The sequence below is a fragment of the Boleophthalmus pectinirostris genome, unplaced genomic scaffold (genome assembly GCF_026225935.1).
Source record: "Boleophthalmus pectinirostris isolate CB_2022bp ecotype Guang Dong unplaced genomic scaffold, ASM2622593v1 HiC_scaffold_1, whole genome shotgun sequence".
Taxonomy (NCBI): Eukaryota; Metazoa; Chordata; class Actinopteri; order Gobiiformes; family Gobiidae; genus Boleophthalmus; species Boleophthalmus pectinirostris.
The window spans coordinates 11,773,952-11,790,787 of record NW_026570970.1 but is presented as its reverse complement, the minus strand read 5'-3'; the positions used below and the strand labels follow the sequence as shown (position 1 = coordinate 11,790,787).

The 16,836-nt window shown below is 35.5% G+C and overlaps 1 protein-coding gene across 4 annotated transcripts in view; it reads right to left on the bottom strand.

Moving 5' to 3' along the window:
- Positions 1-2,739: 2,739 nt before the first annotated feature.
- grb14 (growth factor receptor-bound protein 14) overlaps positions 2,740-16,836 on the bottom strand; it is a 73,649-nt gene continuing 59,552 nt past the window's right edge. For all 4 annotated transcript variants that reach the window (XM_020928960.2, XM_055149885.1, XM_055149893.1 and 1 more), the window contains 6 exons: positions 16,433-16,495; positions 9,715-9,831; positions 8,018-8,078; positions 7,846-7,933; positions 5,449-5,542; positions 2,740-3,490 (listed from right to left, as the gene is read on the bottom strand). In XM_020928960.2, the coding sequence (XP_020784619.1) occupies positions 3,344-3,490; positions 5,449-5,542; positions 7,846-7,933; positions 8,018-8,078; positions 9,715-9,831; positions 16,433-16,495 (570 nt within the window). In that variant the 3' untranslated portion in view covers positions 2,740-3,343. The remainder of the gene's footprint in view (positions 3,491-5,448; positions 5,543-7,845; positions 7,934-8,017; positions 8,079-9,714; positions 9,832-16,432; positions 16,496-16,836) is intronic.

Sequence of the window (16,836 nt, the reverse complement as noted above, 5' to 3'; positions counted from 1 at the left end):
CAAGTAAATGATGTGCGAAATTCTCATTCTTTTAGTAAAATATACCAAAAAATACTGTTGGCGATATATCGATACAGCAGCTCATGATATCGATACTGTATCATCACATTAAACTATACAATATACTGATATTTTGAGATGAAAATGTCTGTTTTGAGATGAAAAATGTCTGTTTTTATGTATTTTTGTTCTAAAAAAAAAAAAAAAAAACACCTGTAATTGAATAAACATAAGGTAGAGCTGGTTAATGTCACACTGTGGAACATTCCAGACAGAGCAATGACATATCCACAGAAACGAGATGGTGACGGACCCCCAGACAAAAAGTTACATAACGCACCTTTAAATTGTGGGCCTATGTTTTTAACGGTATTTATGACAAGAGCGTTACAAAAAAAATTCATTCAGTATAGTGACAATTCCTGAGGTTGAAAGCTGTTACCCAAGATACCTGAATAAAATCACTTGTAAAGAAAATTATTTAACGTGTGTGGAAGATTTTGTGTGAAATTCCCAGCTGTAAAAACATTAGTGGTGTAAAGTAAAGGTGGTGGCTCTGAAGGAGGAGTCACACGATGCTTAAAGGCACAGGAATTGGGAAAAACGTGGCAAAAAAGTTTAAAAACAAAACTGTAAAAAACAAAACAAAAATTCTCCAAAAAAAAAAAAAAAAAAAAATGTGTATCAAGCAAATTCAAGTAGCTGATTTATTTTTGCTCACTTAATATATGGACCCAGCTGAGTCTTGAAACATCAAAAAAATTCACATGAAAATATCGGAGACAAAAAAATTGAAGTATAGAAAAAAGTATTTAAAATTTTTGTATTTTCGTAATTTTTGTTTGTATTTTTTTTTCGTTTCGTAATATGTGCTTTTTGACGTTTCTCATTTTTTTGCAACATTTCTACACCGTGTTATTGCACTTTGAAATTTTTTGTCGTCTTTTACCTGTTGCTTACAATTTGCTTGCCCGTTTTTTTTTTCCTTCAGGGCCACCGTAGCTTGGCCTTTGTTGTTGGGAATCATTAGCTTTGCACTGGCAGCTGCAGTAGACAATGTAGACATGTTTTCCTCCGTCTCTCAGTCTCTTTCTCTCTCCTCCTCCGATACCACAGCGCACTGAAAACACTCTGGTCTTGTTTTTTCAACGCGGAGCTGCTGTTTTCAAGCCTACACATTAACTGCCGTCGTCCTTGGGCACTTCCAGCCAAATGAAAAACATCCAACAGACACAACTGCCCCGCCAACGTCTCTCAGGCCTGTCATGATAATTACAACACCGACGTTTCCTTTAAAGGTGCACCGAGAAGCTTTTCTGGTGGAAGGTTCGCTACATGCTTGTCTCCGTGGAGATGTTATGGCTTTCCCTGGACATAAACATTTCCATCTAGGATTTATTAATTAGGGGTGTTTTTCTATTGCTCGAAAATACAATAGCTCCTTCTGTGAATAAGGGCAACTCTCCACAGATCTGAGCTGTAATGTAGTGTTGTGCTGTAACCTGCTTGTCTCCCTTGTGATAGACACGTTTAGTCTATGCCAGCGGTTTTCAGTAGGTGAGGCATAAGTGTATTACATGTGAAATTATGTTGACATTCAGAAAACCTAATCATGTATATGTATATGCTGCGTGGACCGCACCTCTAAACCAGGACTAAAACCAGGACTAAAGTCTGGACTAAAGTCTGGACTAAACCAGAACTTAAAACCAGGACTAAACCAGGTCTAAAGTCTGGACTAAACCAGAACTTAAAACCAGGACTAAAGCAGGTCTAAACCAGGACTAAAACAGGTCTAAACCAGGATTAAACCAGGACTAAACCAGGACGAAACCAGGACTAAAATCAGGATTAAAATCAGGACTTAAACCAGGTTTTAACCAGGTCTAAACCAGGATTTACCCAGGAATAAACCACGGGGGCTCGACTGGCTTTACCTACTCTAAGGGGAGGCTCACATTCTCCCAATTAAAAAAAACCCTGGTCTATACTGTGGAACATTTTAGACAGAGAGCATTTCCATGGAGACAAGCAGGTGGCGACCCTCCACTAGAAGTATTACGCAGTGCACATTTAAAGGCTCTGTACCTGATTTTATTTTATGTATTTAAGCAAAATTTGTCAGCTAATTATGTTTTATTGTTTGAGAATCAGGAAGTGCACCTTAGCATGGTAGCTATTGCTGGCTTTATAGCTATATAAATTCATTGTGGTGAATAATTAAACATTTATAAAAAAACTGTTCCATTTCAAACCATTTAAGCTGAACTAGTTTTGCATTTTCATGTTTTTAAGAGTAAAATTAAGGTACAACACCTTTGAATATATGATTAATAGAACAGGGATGTAACAATAACCATAATATCGTGATATTGTATCATTAGAAGTCGCACAATAATATCGAGAGCTGTCACAATATATCAAATTATAAATTCCTTTGCTTAAATGCATTGTTCTTTAGTAGGAACAGCTTATAAACATGGGGAACTACATATCCCATGATTCATTTCAGCACAGACATGATGAAGAAATATGTTTTTACTTGACTTCTTGGGATTATGATGGAAATAATTAACACCAAAACCATGTCAAGGTATTTTAACAGCAAAAAAGTATCTAAAATTATATTTGCCACTCCAAAATATCTCAATAAATATTGTACAGAGAGATTTGGATATCCTTACATCGGTAATAATTAACAGTATTTTTATTTTTATTAATTTATCATTGTGTGCGGCATTATGGCTCTATAATTATCGCATATACTTTTTTTTTTTATAAATACATACACAATTCTTTGCTGTAACAAGCCGATGTGATGCATTTAAGCTTTAGTTGGTTGACTAATTTAAATTTGACACATTAGCAACTTTTTACATCAAAATAAATCCGCCTTGTACTATGTGCGCATCATTTTAAAGCGTTTTATTGTCCGAGAATCAAGAAGTGCACCGTTAGCATTTTAGTTGTTTAGTTTAAAAAAGTAAAATCAGAACTAGTTCATTTCAAACACAGTAAAAATCAGGTACAGTGTCTTTAATTATACTATTTAGATTTTTTAGAATATGCTTCAACTTAGAGAAAAGTTTTGTTTCAATATTATCATTTATCGTGATAGTTTTTAGTAGCAATATTTCTTTTGTTTTATCGTGACAGGCCTGGCGCTTCACTTCTGCAATAACGAAAACCAAAAAAAAAACATTTACAATTACAGTGGTTGGTAGGAGGAGTTTGTGCATCCTGAAGGCACTCCAGTTGGGTTAGCCGTGAGCGGATAGCGCGGTGGGTCTCTGCGAGGGGACGGGGGGGTGGGGTGGGGGTGTTTGGGGTCAGAGGTCAGAGTTCACAGGGTCACGCGGGCACAGTGGTGTTTGAGTTTGCAGGGCAGCACGCCTCGGTTGAGCTGGTAAAACTCCACCAGCTGGATCAGGTCGGAGAACTTGGTGTGGCCGTCGTCCAGGCTGTAGAAGAGCTCTCCGTCTTCGTCCACCTGATCAAAACACACGGCAAATATTTAAACCTTGGGTGAATATTTATCATAGATTTACAAGTGCTGTAGTCAAGACCGCGCTAATCGAGACCAAGACCAGTCCGAGACCACAGGGTAACGGGACCAGGGCAAAACCAAGACCTCTGAGGGTCGAGACTGAGACAAGATCAAGAGTTTTAAAGACCGAAACCGACACAAGACCGAGACCACGGCCCATTGAGACCAAATCAAGACCATCTGTGTCATTTCCTACATTTATTTGTATTTTACAGTTATTTTCACACATATATATCAATGTTTTTATAAATCTATCTCCATTTGATCTGATTAATGTTCATTTAATCTTAAAACAGGCCAATCAAACTGTACTGCGCCCCATTTTTGGACCCTCACCCACAGTTTGAGAGCCTCTTCTTTAATCCCACTTCCACTTTCACTTTACAGAAAACAACTTCAGAGTGAATCAAGTGGGTTTTTTCAAGTTCATAACATTTATAGTTACATTATCTTACTGGTTTTTAGAAGCCTGTGCACATTTACCGGCCGTAATGAAATATGATCTCACTCGTCGATTGTCAGACCTCGAATCCGAGACGAGACCGAGACCGAGACAAAGCACCATCAAGACCAAGAGACTGAGTCCAAATCCGCTCAAGTCAGAGACAAGACCAAAACCGTAAAAAAGCAGTCTAGAGGCTACAACACTAAGTTTTTCATTGGTTAAGTGACAGTTAATGGGAAAAAAAAGTTGAGGAAAAATGTACAAAAATACCAGAAGAAGTGGTGAGATTTAAACTAAAATGCCTCTACCTTATGTCATCAACACAAGAAATTCTATCCAAAATTCAGGGACAATTTTTGCGCAAGAAACACATTTTTCTGACAGATCTAGTTTTGTTTGGTTGCTAGGTAACAGAACTGAAATAAGCTCTATTCACGCTTGCGTCACAAACCAGGAAGACGTTTGGAAAGATGCGATTACAACTTCCCAGGCCCAGTTTTCTCATTGTAGAAAATTGCAGGGTTCTGTTACGTTCGGCGAATCGACAATTACAACCACACCTCAGTTTTCTTCATTTCCACACTGACGCACAACTCCGAGCGCACTGGGTACATACGATTAGAAGAGATGAGGGCGCAGAATTTCAGATGATTCCAAACAGCACGTACGTATGCAGTCTTCATTTTACCGCTAATCACATTTACTTCAGTGGGTTTTATCACAGTCGGTCGGCGAGTCCAGTGTCGCATCTACACCGGAAGTTGTAATTGCATCTTTCCAAACGTTTGTCTGGTTTGTGACATAAGCGTGAATAGAGCTTATTACTTCTACATTTGACATATTTCCTGCCAATGTCCAACCACGAAGTAAAATGATAAACTTCACCAGAATTGAAACACTAGGCAAAACTAAGCACAATTTTTAGTAAAATTTTGTAAAAAGGTCTACATTACACAAAATTTACTCATGCCGTGTTATAATACCCAGAGTTGTGATCTGTTTCATTCACCATGTTTGAGTAATCCTTTATTATTTATCTGTCTACATCCCCGAAGCCCAAAATGCTCTGTTCCACCTTGTGATGTCATGAAGCTGTAGTTTTCAAGTTATCAGTTTTACCCTTTAGTTCAGCAGAGATTGGCAATTCCAGGTCTTAAATGATCCAAATGATTGTAGTGAAGGTGTATGGAGTTTAAAAACACAGTGGAGCACTTCCTGTATTGCCACATGACATCACAAGGTGGAACAGAGTGTTTTCTGTGTGAGAGAAGAACTCAGCCTCAATATACAGAGTAAATCAGTGTGAATGAAACAAAACAACTCCAGGCGTGTTTGTGGACGTAGAGGAAACTTTATAACATGCAGTAGATCAGAAAATAGAGTGATATAGACCCTTTTAAAAATAATATATGTATGCCTGTTTTTGTGAGGAAAATGCAAATAAAAAATGACTCACGGGAAGGATCTGGAAGTGTTTGATTTTGAGCTGGTGGCACAGTGACAGGACGAACGTCTTTGGGTTGCTTTGGCTGTCTCGAAGAAGGAACACACTGAAAAAGAAATCATGTTGAAATATCTGAGGAGTTAAATTTGTAAAAACAGAAAAACTGTCAAGTGAATAATTTTATTGCACTAAAATACATTTGAAGTTTGGAAACATTAGGGTTTGAGAGAGACAAATTTTTACTTTTTAAAATGCTTTTGCAAATACATTGAACACTTTCATACACATTATCTGATAAATAAATAATTATGTAACCAAACAAACATTCAAGATTTTATATTTTTGGAGCAAAAATGGCAATTAAATGTAATATTGATGTTTAATATTTCATACAGTTTGTTCGTTTTACTATTTTTTCATGATCATTCAAAAAACTGATGAATTGTTTGCTGTAAATAATAAAGGACATTAGAAAATAAGCCATGTATACTATAGTTTCGAATTTAAATACTGCGTAACATTTATTTCTCATGCGACTCCACTGTCCTGTTTTCATTTTACATTTTCTGAATCTGAACTCTACATAAACACGTACAGTACAGTACAGTTTATCACAGTGTAAAGCGTAAAAGCTAAAAGAATGAATACAAGAAAAAAAAATACATTGAGGAAACATACAGCACATGTGAATACTTTTCCTTGAGTTTTCCTTCAACCAATCAGAGGCTGTGAAATGATGAGTAACCCATAGCAACAGGGTCAGCCCTTCGCTTTTCTGCCATTTCATCTTAACACTTCTCCCTAACAAAACTGACAAAGAAACTGTAGGAATAAACACAGGACTTTTAATATCTGTGTGAAAGCCTTTTGTGTTGTATATTCTATTTATTTATGTGTATAGTGGGTTTAGTCATTTTTCTAGGTCTCATGTTATGTATTTTTGCTTTTACTATATGGTTTATATGCTTTAGTGTTGTATTGGGTATTATTAATTTATGTTTTATTGGTATTAGGGATGTGACAATAACCGAAATATCGTGATATTGCATCGTCAAAAGTCTCACAATATATCGAATTACAAGTTTCTTTGTTTAAATGCATAATTTTATAGTAGCAACAGCTTATACACATCGGAAACTACATATCCCATGATTCATTTCAGTGCAAATAACATGAAGAAATATGTTTTTTACTTGAATTCTTGGGATTATGATGGAAATAATTCACAACAAAATCTTGTCTAAGTATTTTAAAAGCAAAAAAAAGTGTCCCTTCTACAATTATATCAGCCTCTTCACAGATATTGCAATAAATATTGTACCGTGAGATGCATATCGTGATAATATCGTACTGAGAGACTTGGACATTGTTACATCCCTAGTATTAATACATCACCTTTGTATTGAAATGCAACATATACCGTATTTTCTGGACTATAAATCGCTCCAGCCAAAAAATGAGCAATGAAGAAGAAAAAACATATAAGTCACACTTTTTGGGGAAATATATTTTATAAAATCAGAGACCAGGAATTGACATTTGATCTTGAAAGGCAAGTTCTAGTAATAACAATAGAATAGAGAACAACAGACTGAACAGGCGTTAATATGTTAAAATAACATATTAACATTTATTCAGATAATTATAGCATAAACAACATAACATAAGTTTACTAAACTCACGATCTCACTCCAAATCCCTAAATCTATTGAATTCTTCATCCTCGGTGTCACACGCGACCTCCAAAAATAAACAATAGATCCATAAGGTAAATAGAGCGCCGCTTCCTCTTCTGTGTAGCTGTCGTCAGACTCGGCATCAGTTCCAGTTAGAATTATTCCGGCCTTTCTGAATCCTGACAGGATGGTTTCAGTGTCACTGGAGTCCAGGATTTGTCGATTCATCCAGTGACTTCCAGGAAAGTTGCATGGCGCACTCGTCTGGTGAAGTTGTGTTCTTCATCCCCGCTTTCCTCCAGTCCCTCACAAGTTTCTCGCTCACTCCAAACTTTCTTTCTGCTGCTCGATTACTGTTTTCGGCTGAATATTTCACTATTTGCAGCAGAACAACGGCTTTTTCTACAGAAGACATGCGCAGTAGAATGCGAAGTGACAGTGGTACAGGAGGAATAGATACTGACACACAAGCCTAGAGCCTCTCGTGGCTGTCAGTCTGAAAATTTTCATATATAAGTCGCACCAGAGTATAAGTCGCAGGACCACCAAAACCATGAAAAAAAGCGCGAATTATAGTCCGAAAAATACTGTAATCATAACATTTAAACGTTTCTCTATATTATTAGGACTAAAAAAACAAAACAAAAACTGCAGTCATTTAAAATCCAGTCAGTAAGTAATTAAATAAAGAAAAATAAAAGTGTAATGAGATAAACTGTAATCTCCGTCTTACCCATCAATGAGCCCGTGTTGTGTGATGAGCCTCTGAGCCTCGTCTCGGGACAGTTTACTGTGGAACCAGGGCTGGCTCATGTGCAGAGCTGTAATCATAAAAATGTTTTATTATATCAGTGATTATTTATAGTTTAGTTAGTTAGTTTAGTTCAAATGAATGTGTGACAAACCTAAGCTGGAGACCGAGGAGGAGGGACTGCCGTGACCGCTGAGACGGTGACAGCTTTTCTTCTGAAACACAAGTTACACACATGACTATTTAGAGGCAAATATAACATACATGATCAGTAGGGATGTAACAATAACCAAAATATCATCAAAAGTCTTAAAATAATATCGTGGACTGTCACAATATATCGAACTAAAAGTCTCTTTACTTAAATTCATTGTTATGTAGCAGCAACAGCTAAAAAAACAAAGGGAACTACATAGACCATGATCCTTTGGTGTTGTCAATGGAGGCTTAATATTAATAACACTTTAAAATCTTAATTCTTCATATTACAACAGTATCATTATTAACAGTATCGGTGTTTTTTTTTGTTTTTTTTTTAAGAAGTAAGTAGCATATTCACAGTTTTGTTGGCCTCCACAAATTTTGCAATAAACATCGTACCATGAGGTGTATATCATGAAAATACCTAATTAAATACCTAATTATTAGTGAAATAAAAATAATTAAGAAACCTAATAACAAAACATCTCTCACTTCCATAATAACAATGTGAACGTTTACTTGAATTCATCAAAAATTGTGCGAATAGGAACTATTTAGGATATTTGGGGAGGAAAAAATGTATTGATTTATTAATTAAAGAGACAATACAAGAAAATGCTCAAACCTGTAAACCTGAAAAATATAATAAATAAATAAATAAATAAAATAAAAAAGGGAGCCAATTTTAAAAGCAAATTTCCACCTTTAGTCCTCTAACGTTTGACTTCTATTATCATATGCAGAGATAGATCGATATATAGGGCCGATATTTGCTCTTTTTAGTGTATCGAGTATCGGCTTTAAATCTGTATCGGCCAAAAGTATATGTATAAAGCTTTATTTGAAGACTTGAAAAAAAGAATATTACCAAAGTCTGCCTCACATATCGGCCATAAGATTCTCTAGATCCTAAATAATCAGTATCAGCCATGAAAAAAAAACATCTAATAGTAGGGATGTAACAATAACCAAAATTTTGTGATATCGTATCATCAAAAGTCTCACAATAATATCGTGGACTCTCACAGTATATCGAATCTCAAGTTCCTTTGCTTAAATGCATGGTTTTAGAACAGCAACAGCTTATGAACATTGGAAACTACATATCCCATGATTCATTTCAGCGCAACCAACATGAAGAAATATGTTTTTTACTTGAATTCTTGGGATTATGACGGAAATAATTCACACCAAAATCTTGTCAAGGTGTTTTAAATGCAAAAAAGTGTCCCATCTACAATTATATTAGCCTCTCCAAAATATTGCAATAAATATCGTACCGTGAGATGCATATCGTGATAATATCGTACCCAGAGATTTGGATATCGGTACATTTCTATCTAATATATGAATCTTTATGAATGAATTTACAATAAACATACATATAAAAACTGCAGGGATGTATAAGAATAAAGTAAACATATATTATAATAAATAATAAATACAGAAAAACAAATAAAAAGATCTGTGCTCTAATGCTCCGAGCAGGCATGAATAATGGTCAAACATAATTACGGTACTGTGCTTGAAAACGAGTGGGAGGAACTAAAAAATGCCTGTAATTCTACTTGCCCAGAATTCTATTTATAATTACAAGCAGTACTATTATTTTCATTAGTACAGTAGTAGTAAAGTGTGGTTTAGTCTCACCCTCCAGGACAGTCCCTCCTCCACAGCCACAGACAGGGCCTCGGAGGGGTTCTCGATCACACGGCTCTTCTGTCCTGAGAAGTCCATGGCCACCAGTGAGTTCTCGGAGATGCTCCTCTGGAAAACAAAGACCATACTCTTATTTTCAGTCAAATCAAACCCATTTCAGCCTCGTTTAAAGTCTGGGATAGAGAGGGCTGTGTTTTGCTGCGTTTCGTGGTGAAGCACTGCCCTCTAGTGTTCGAAAGAGGAATGACGGTGTTTATTAGCGAACTTCATAGAAAGAAATAGACGCTCGCCTGTTTTTAATGGTTTATTTTGGTGATGTTAAGATACTAAAATTTCAAAATTGATTTAGATTTTAAGTGAATTTTGATACTGTAATACTATATAGTCAAGGCCAAAATTATTAATACCCCTGGCAAATTTTGATTTGAAGTTACTTTTATTCAACCAGCAAGTTTTTTCTTGACACAGGTGTCTCCCAGAAGATAAAGAGACTATGTACAAACTGGTCAGCAATTATTGTAAGCGTTTTGATCACTGTAATAGCCAATAAAGGCTTTTCTATTGATGACTGAGAAGGGTATGAATAATTTTAGACATGCCACTTTTTGTTCAAATGTAAATAAAAGCTTAGAAATATTTTTTTTTCCACAATGATGCCTCTTGTACATTGTCTGTTTATCTTCTGGGAGACGTTGTCCTATTCTAGTTCTGATACAGTTCAAGAAGTTTCATTCTAAAATTATTATCTGTAATTTCTTTTCAGTATTTAAACATTTTTAAGTTAAGTCACTTTTTTTTTCTTCAACGATACTTGTTCAAATCTGTAGTATCTAGTTTCAATAATAGTTTTAGTATTGGTTAATATCTGGGTACTGATACTTTTGACAATTCTAGCAAATACTGCCATTGTGTCTCTGTGCAAAACACTTCATATTTGACTGTAAAAAGTAAATGTGATGTCTGCCATAGCATTCAGTTTCAGTCAAATGAAGCTCACAGAAGCTGCCAGTTACAGGGAAATTGAAGTTTAATATTAGGAATAGGAATTGATTTACTGACAAAAAAGATAAATAAAAACATCAGGATTATTTAGAGTGGGTTAATACAAACTTTTTAAGACCAGTTATGGCAAATGGATAATTGTAATAAAGTTTATACATTTTAGTCAAATCAAATCTATTTATACAAAAAAGTGAAGGAAAAAACATTGCAGCCGTTCGTATTAATTCTGCCACACAATATGGGAGTTGTATCTTTTTCAGTGTGTTGCTGGAGGCTGCGGACTTGTGACCGGACAGTGAGAAGAGCAGCTGATCACAGAGTATTAAAATAGCAGAGGGGCTTCATTTGCATGTCTGTGCCTAAAAATACACCTGAGGACGGCACACAGCCCCCAGTGCCGTCTGCACTATTCTGGGACAGACACTGGCCCCCAGTGCTGAGAAGGTTCAGATTTACGTTAGACACTATAATAAACTGAGAATAGACTAACAGAAATACTATCGTGTCAAGCACAATATATCAAATTAAGTCCAGCATAATACATAACCATGATCCTTTGCTCTATTTCAGTGCAAACTAGAAGAAGAAGTAACAGTTCTAAGCACTTTTACGTCTTAGTTCTTTGGATTAAGTCTTGTCAAGGCATTTTAAGAGGAAAAAGTAGCATATTAACAGTTTTATTCGCAATAAATATCATACCGTGAGATTTATATTGTGAAAATATTGCGTAAATATCGTAAGAGATTTGGATATTGTTACATCCCTAATTGTGAGCTTTCCCACAATATCGCAATAAATATCGTACCGTGAGGTTCATACAGTGACGATATCGTATTGTGAGACTTGGATATCGTTACACCCTTATTAATTACATAAGCTGAATGTAAATGATAAATAAATGGACAAGGAACTGGGGGTTGTTAAAAGTATCGAAACTCAGATAATCAATACGAAAACTCATTTGAGCTTGTATCAGTACTAGGAACGATATCCAAATCTCTCTGTGCGATATTATCACGATATGCATCTCACGGTACGATATTTACTGGGATATCTTGGAGAGGCTATTATAATTGTAGATAGGACACATTTTTGCTGTTAAAATACCCTGACAAGATTTTGGTGTGAATTATTTTTGTCATAATCCCAAGAATTCAAGTAAAAAACATAACTTCATGTTGTCTGCGCTGAAATGAATCATGGGATATGAAGTTCCTGATGTTTATAAGCTACTGCTTCTATTAAAAAATGCATTTAAGTAAAGGAACTTCTGATTCGATATATATTGCGACGCCCCACGATATTATTGTGAGACTTTTGACAATACAGTATCATGATATTTTAGTTATCGTTACATCCCTAATTAATACTAAATAAAAAAGTCCCATTGATAGGACAGAAATTAACCTTTCCTGAATAGCTTTAGAATGATTTTGAGCTGTATCGGAAAAAGTATAAAAGCACATGGACATGGATATTACACAGATATAAGACCACATGGGAATATAAAAGAAAATGTACATTCTGTTTTCTAAAGAGAGTGTTTTTATTATCATTGTGGTATCGGAATCAGTATTTAGTATTGAGTCTACCTTAGTATTGTAATTAAGCTTGAAATGATTTAGTTCTGGTCAGACACTGCCTCATATCTGCTGGAAGGGAGAAACTAACCACACTAAAACTAACACAGCTATCTTTTATTTACAGTTTCTGTTTGTTGAACTAGTGTGAACTGTCCCTGAGTCATATTTAACATATCCAAGCACAAGGATAAGCGCCGAAATGTCTGTTTTCTGTCTAAAAACTTTTAATCAGTTGACAGGAGTGAATTTTCGTTTGCTATGGATACAAACTAGACGACTGAGGGACTACACAGATATCATTACCACACTACAAGGAACCATTCATCCAAAAATATTGAAATATCAATATATTGTTTCGCTTAATGTGATGATACAGTATCGATATCATGGGCTGCTGTATGGATATATCATTAAGAATATTTTTTTGTATATTTTACTACATTATTTTGTTACAGAGCTACAGTTTTGTTGCTTGTTTAGAAGAAGGAAACTCATTCACACTGAAAAAAGTGATATCTAGGTTAGTTAAAATGGCTTAAATTAAGACTTTATCTGAGTAGATTCTACCAATGGAATAAGTGTGTTTTTTAAATTCAAGCAAGATTTGATTTTGTTTCTTATTTTAAGTGCAAAGAGTTGTTGTAGCAAGTTGTATTTTCATATTTTATGTACAAAAAGTCTTATTCTGCTGATAGATAATTTTACTTCTCAAGTGAAATTTACCCAAATCATGATAAAAACTTTCTTAATTCAAGTCATCTTAACTTGGCTAGATTAAATTTTTATTTTTCACTGTTTTGGGGATTAATATGTTTGTGTTTCATATGAACTTTGCACAAGAAGTGGTTTAACAAAGACTTTTAGTATCACAGCCATGATTTAGCCTTTATTTTTATTGAACCGTATTGAATCGAATTTAAATATATCGTATTGAAATGAAAGCTCACTGTATCGAGGTATGTATCGTATTGGCAGCTTCTTGATGTTACCTCGTCCTAATTCATACACCAGTTTTTATAGACACTGGGGCGAGACAGGTTAAGTGTCTTGCCCAAGGACACGTTGACAAAATGCAGTATGCTCACTAGGGGTGTCACGATATCCAAGTCTCACGATACGATATTGTCACAGTATGAACCTCACGGTATGATATTTATTGCAGTGTTTCTCAACCTTTTTTGAGCCACGGCACGTTTTTTACATTGGAAAAATCTTGCGGCACACCACTAACCAAACCATCGTGACAAACACAGATGCATTTGTGCACTTTTGTTAGACAAACTTCAGCCAAATGTGGCAGTAGGTCTGTTCTGTAGATCCGCTCTATGCTGTAGACCCGCTTTGTGCCAACACTGTAACACAAATGAAGACTGGTTTTTGCTCCACGTTTGGTCTTGCTCTTCTAATCAATGCGCACTGTGGAAGGGGCTTGTTTTCGCTGTACGCAGGAAGGTGAGAGCGTGAAAAGGCGAGGGGCGGCGCTGCGTGCTGACGGTAGGATGTTTAGGAAGTTGAACCTGCCCTGTGATGCACGCTGGTACACGAGGGCACACGCTGTTGCAGATGAGCCGTGCGTAGGGAGCGTGTGTATTTGTGATGTGCCGTAGAGTCTCCGCGGGCTGCACTGAGACGCCCCACATGCTCTGGCACACCTGTACAAGTTTATTGCCAACAGCAGCGGCCTTAATGAAATCTGATCGCACTTGTTGAGTGTCAGACCTTGACTGAGAGACAAGACCGAGTCCAAACGCGAGTCCGAGACGAGACACGGCGATCTACCCACACGACCTTGGCGATCGACTGGTAGATCGGGATCGACATATTGAGCACCTCTGATTTAAAGGAACGAGGCAATTAGCTGCCTGTCGCCACCCGGACGAATATTAGATCACTCTGCCAGTCATTATATACTACACTGTACTACAGCACGCACACTCGACAATGACATAATATTTGCAGGTAATAATTAATAAATTTTTATTTTAAAAAAAGTGATATTGGATAATTTTTCACACCTGACGATCTCTCACGGCACACTAGTGTGCCGCGGCACCGTGGTTGAGAATCACTGATTTATTGTGATATCGTGGGAAACCTCACAATATGGTGGGGAGGCTCACAATTAGGGATGTAACGATATCCAAATCTTTCGGTACGATATTTTCACAATATACATCTCACAATATTGCGATATTTCATGGACAAAACTGTTAATCTGCTACTTTTTCCTTTTGACAAGACTTAATCCAAAGAACTGTTATTTCTTCATGTAGTCTGCAATGAAATGGAGCAAAGGATCATGGTCTATGTAGTTCCCTCTGTCTTTTTAGCTACCATAACTCTTAACTTAAGCAAAGACACTTGTAATTCGATATATTGTGATGATCCACGATATTATTGTGAGAACTTTGACGATACGATATCACGATATTTCGGTTATTGTTACATCCCTAATGCTCACATATTCCACACTAAAGCAAATTTTCTATCTAGTGGACAGCGTGAATGAAAATAAATTAAGGATTTAACTGTTCTTTGGTAAATAATTGTGAATGATACTCAAGAAATTCAACATGATAACTTACAATAATATTAATAAATAAATTTCACATCATGACATCCCTACACATCCTCACATTCTGACAAAGCAGACATTTTTATAGTATTTTGTATTCCAGACCCGTAAAGAGGAAGTGAAACATCAAACTATTCTCTTATCTCTTCTTTCAAGCACCGGTTGTAGCTGTTATCGTGTGACCACTTGTGCCCCAGACAGACACTTGAGGTCCTGACTCCAGACAAAGGGACTTTTCCACTGCTCTGACATCAGCCCTGCGCTAAAATAATTCAACAGCGTCGTCATACCAGAAAACAGCTCATTATCCAATTTCTGGAGTTATCAGATTATGGAAATGTCATGTAAAAAGTTATGTCTAACGTGGGTAATCTAATTTCTCTCGGATTGTTCAACCTGTGCAAGTTTTGATTAGGTAAATTATGCAAAAAAAAAGGTGCAAAAGACAAAAATGAAAAAAAAAAAAAAAATGCACTGTCCTTTTAACATTTTTTATAATTTTTTTTATTATTTATGTATTTAGTCATTTTTGTTTTAGTCTATTTTTTGTTTCCTGTTGGTTGACTTATTTATTTTGGTCTGGAATTTTGTTTATTTTGTGAATTTTGTGTTTTTTGTATATTTGTATCAGCATTTGTATTGGAGCATTTGTTGTTTTCTATTAACAGTTTTGTCCTAACTTGAAAATACTAAAAAACAGCATCGTCATACCCGAAATCTGATCATTATCCGATTTCTGGAGTTATCAGATTATGGAAATGTCAGGTAAAAATTTATGTCTAACGTGGGTAATCTAATTTCTCTCTGATTGTTCAACCAACAAAAATGGTGCAAAGACAAAAATGAAAGAGATAAAAATATAAAAAATGTACTGTCCTTTTAACATTTTTGATTATTTTTGATTATTTATGCATTTAGTCATTTTTGTTTTCGTTGATTGATTTCGTTTTCTGTTGATTCACTTATTTATTTTGGTCTGGAATTGTGTATATTTTGTGAATTTTGTGTGTTTTTGTTTATTTTTTATGGAGCATTTGTTGTTTTCTATTAAGTTTTGCCCTAACCTGAAAATACTAAAAAAAAAACAAAAAACGACACAATTAGTCAAAAGTTTGGACTCTCATTCAATGTTTTTTTTTTTCTATACATGTACTACTTTCTACATTTGATATACATACAGAAGACATCAAATATATGAAGTAACAAATATGGAATAATGTAGCACAAAGCAAATCCTCAAATTACAATCAAGTTTTATATTTTTCTTCATATATTTTCAAGTCAGAAGTAGTAAGAAGTAAGAAAAAATAAACAAAACATTGAGTGAAAGAGTGAGTCCAAACTTTTGACTGTACTTTATCGTCCAAAAACAAGAGTTACTCCAAAAATCTGATGTAATTATTGGGTTATCTGATTATTCTAGCTTCTGATTTTTACTGGCTGAGTCCATTTAAACATGAGTTATATAAGGACTGGCTCGGGAACACGGCAGCAAAGTCCAGCTGGGCCCCGTCTTCACACTGTACTATAACATCTCAGTGACACGTACCATAGGTGAAGCTTTTTGTTTCTGGTGTGGCTGTAGAAAGTTCTGGTAGAGCTGCATCCCGTACTGAAAGAAATGTAGAGAAAACAAGTTATTTTATAATCAGTGAAAGTACATGAAAAACTATTTAGTATAACATGTTATTATTCAGACTAGAGATTAAGTGTCAAAAGAACTGTAAAGTTTTGTATTCAAGAGAAACAACTGAACTGATTTTTTTTTTTTTTTTTCATTTTTTGGATTGCTCATGTCAGGACGTTAAAACAAATTATGAATGTGCTGAAAATACTTCCTCTGTCATTTCAGGTAAAAGAAAAAAAACTTGCAAATCCAGTTAAAAAATGTAAGTACAGACATCTGCTCTCCGATGTTGTGAAGGAAAAGCAAAAAGTATTTGATACTTAAAT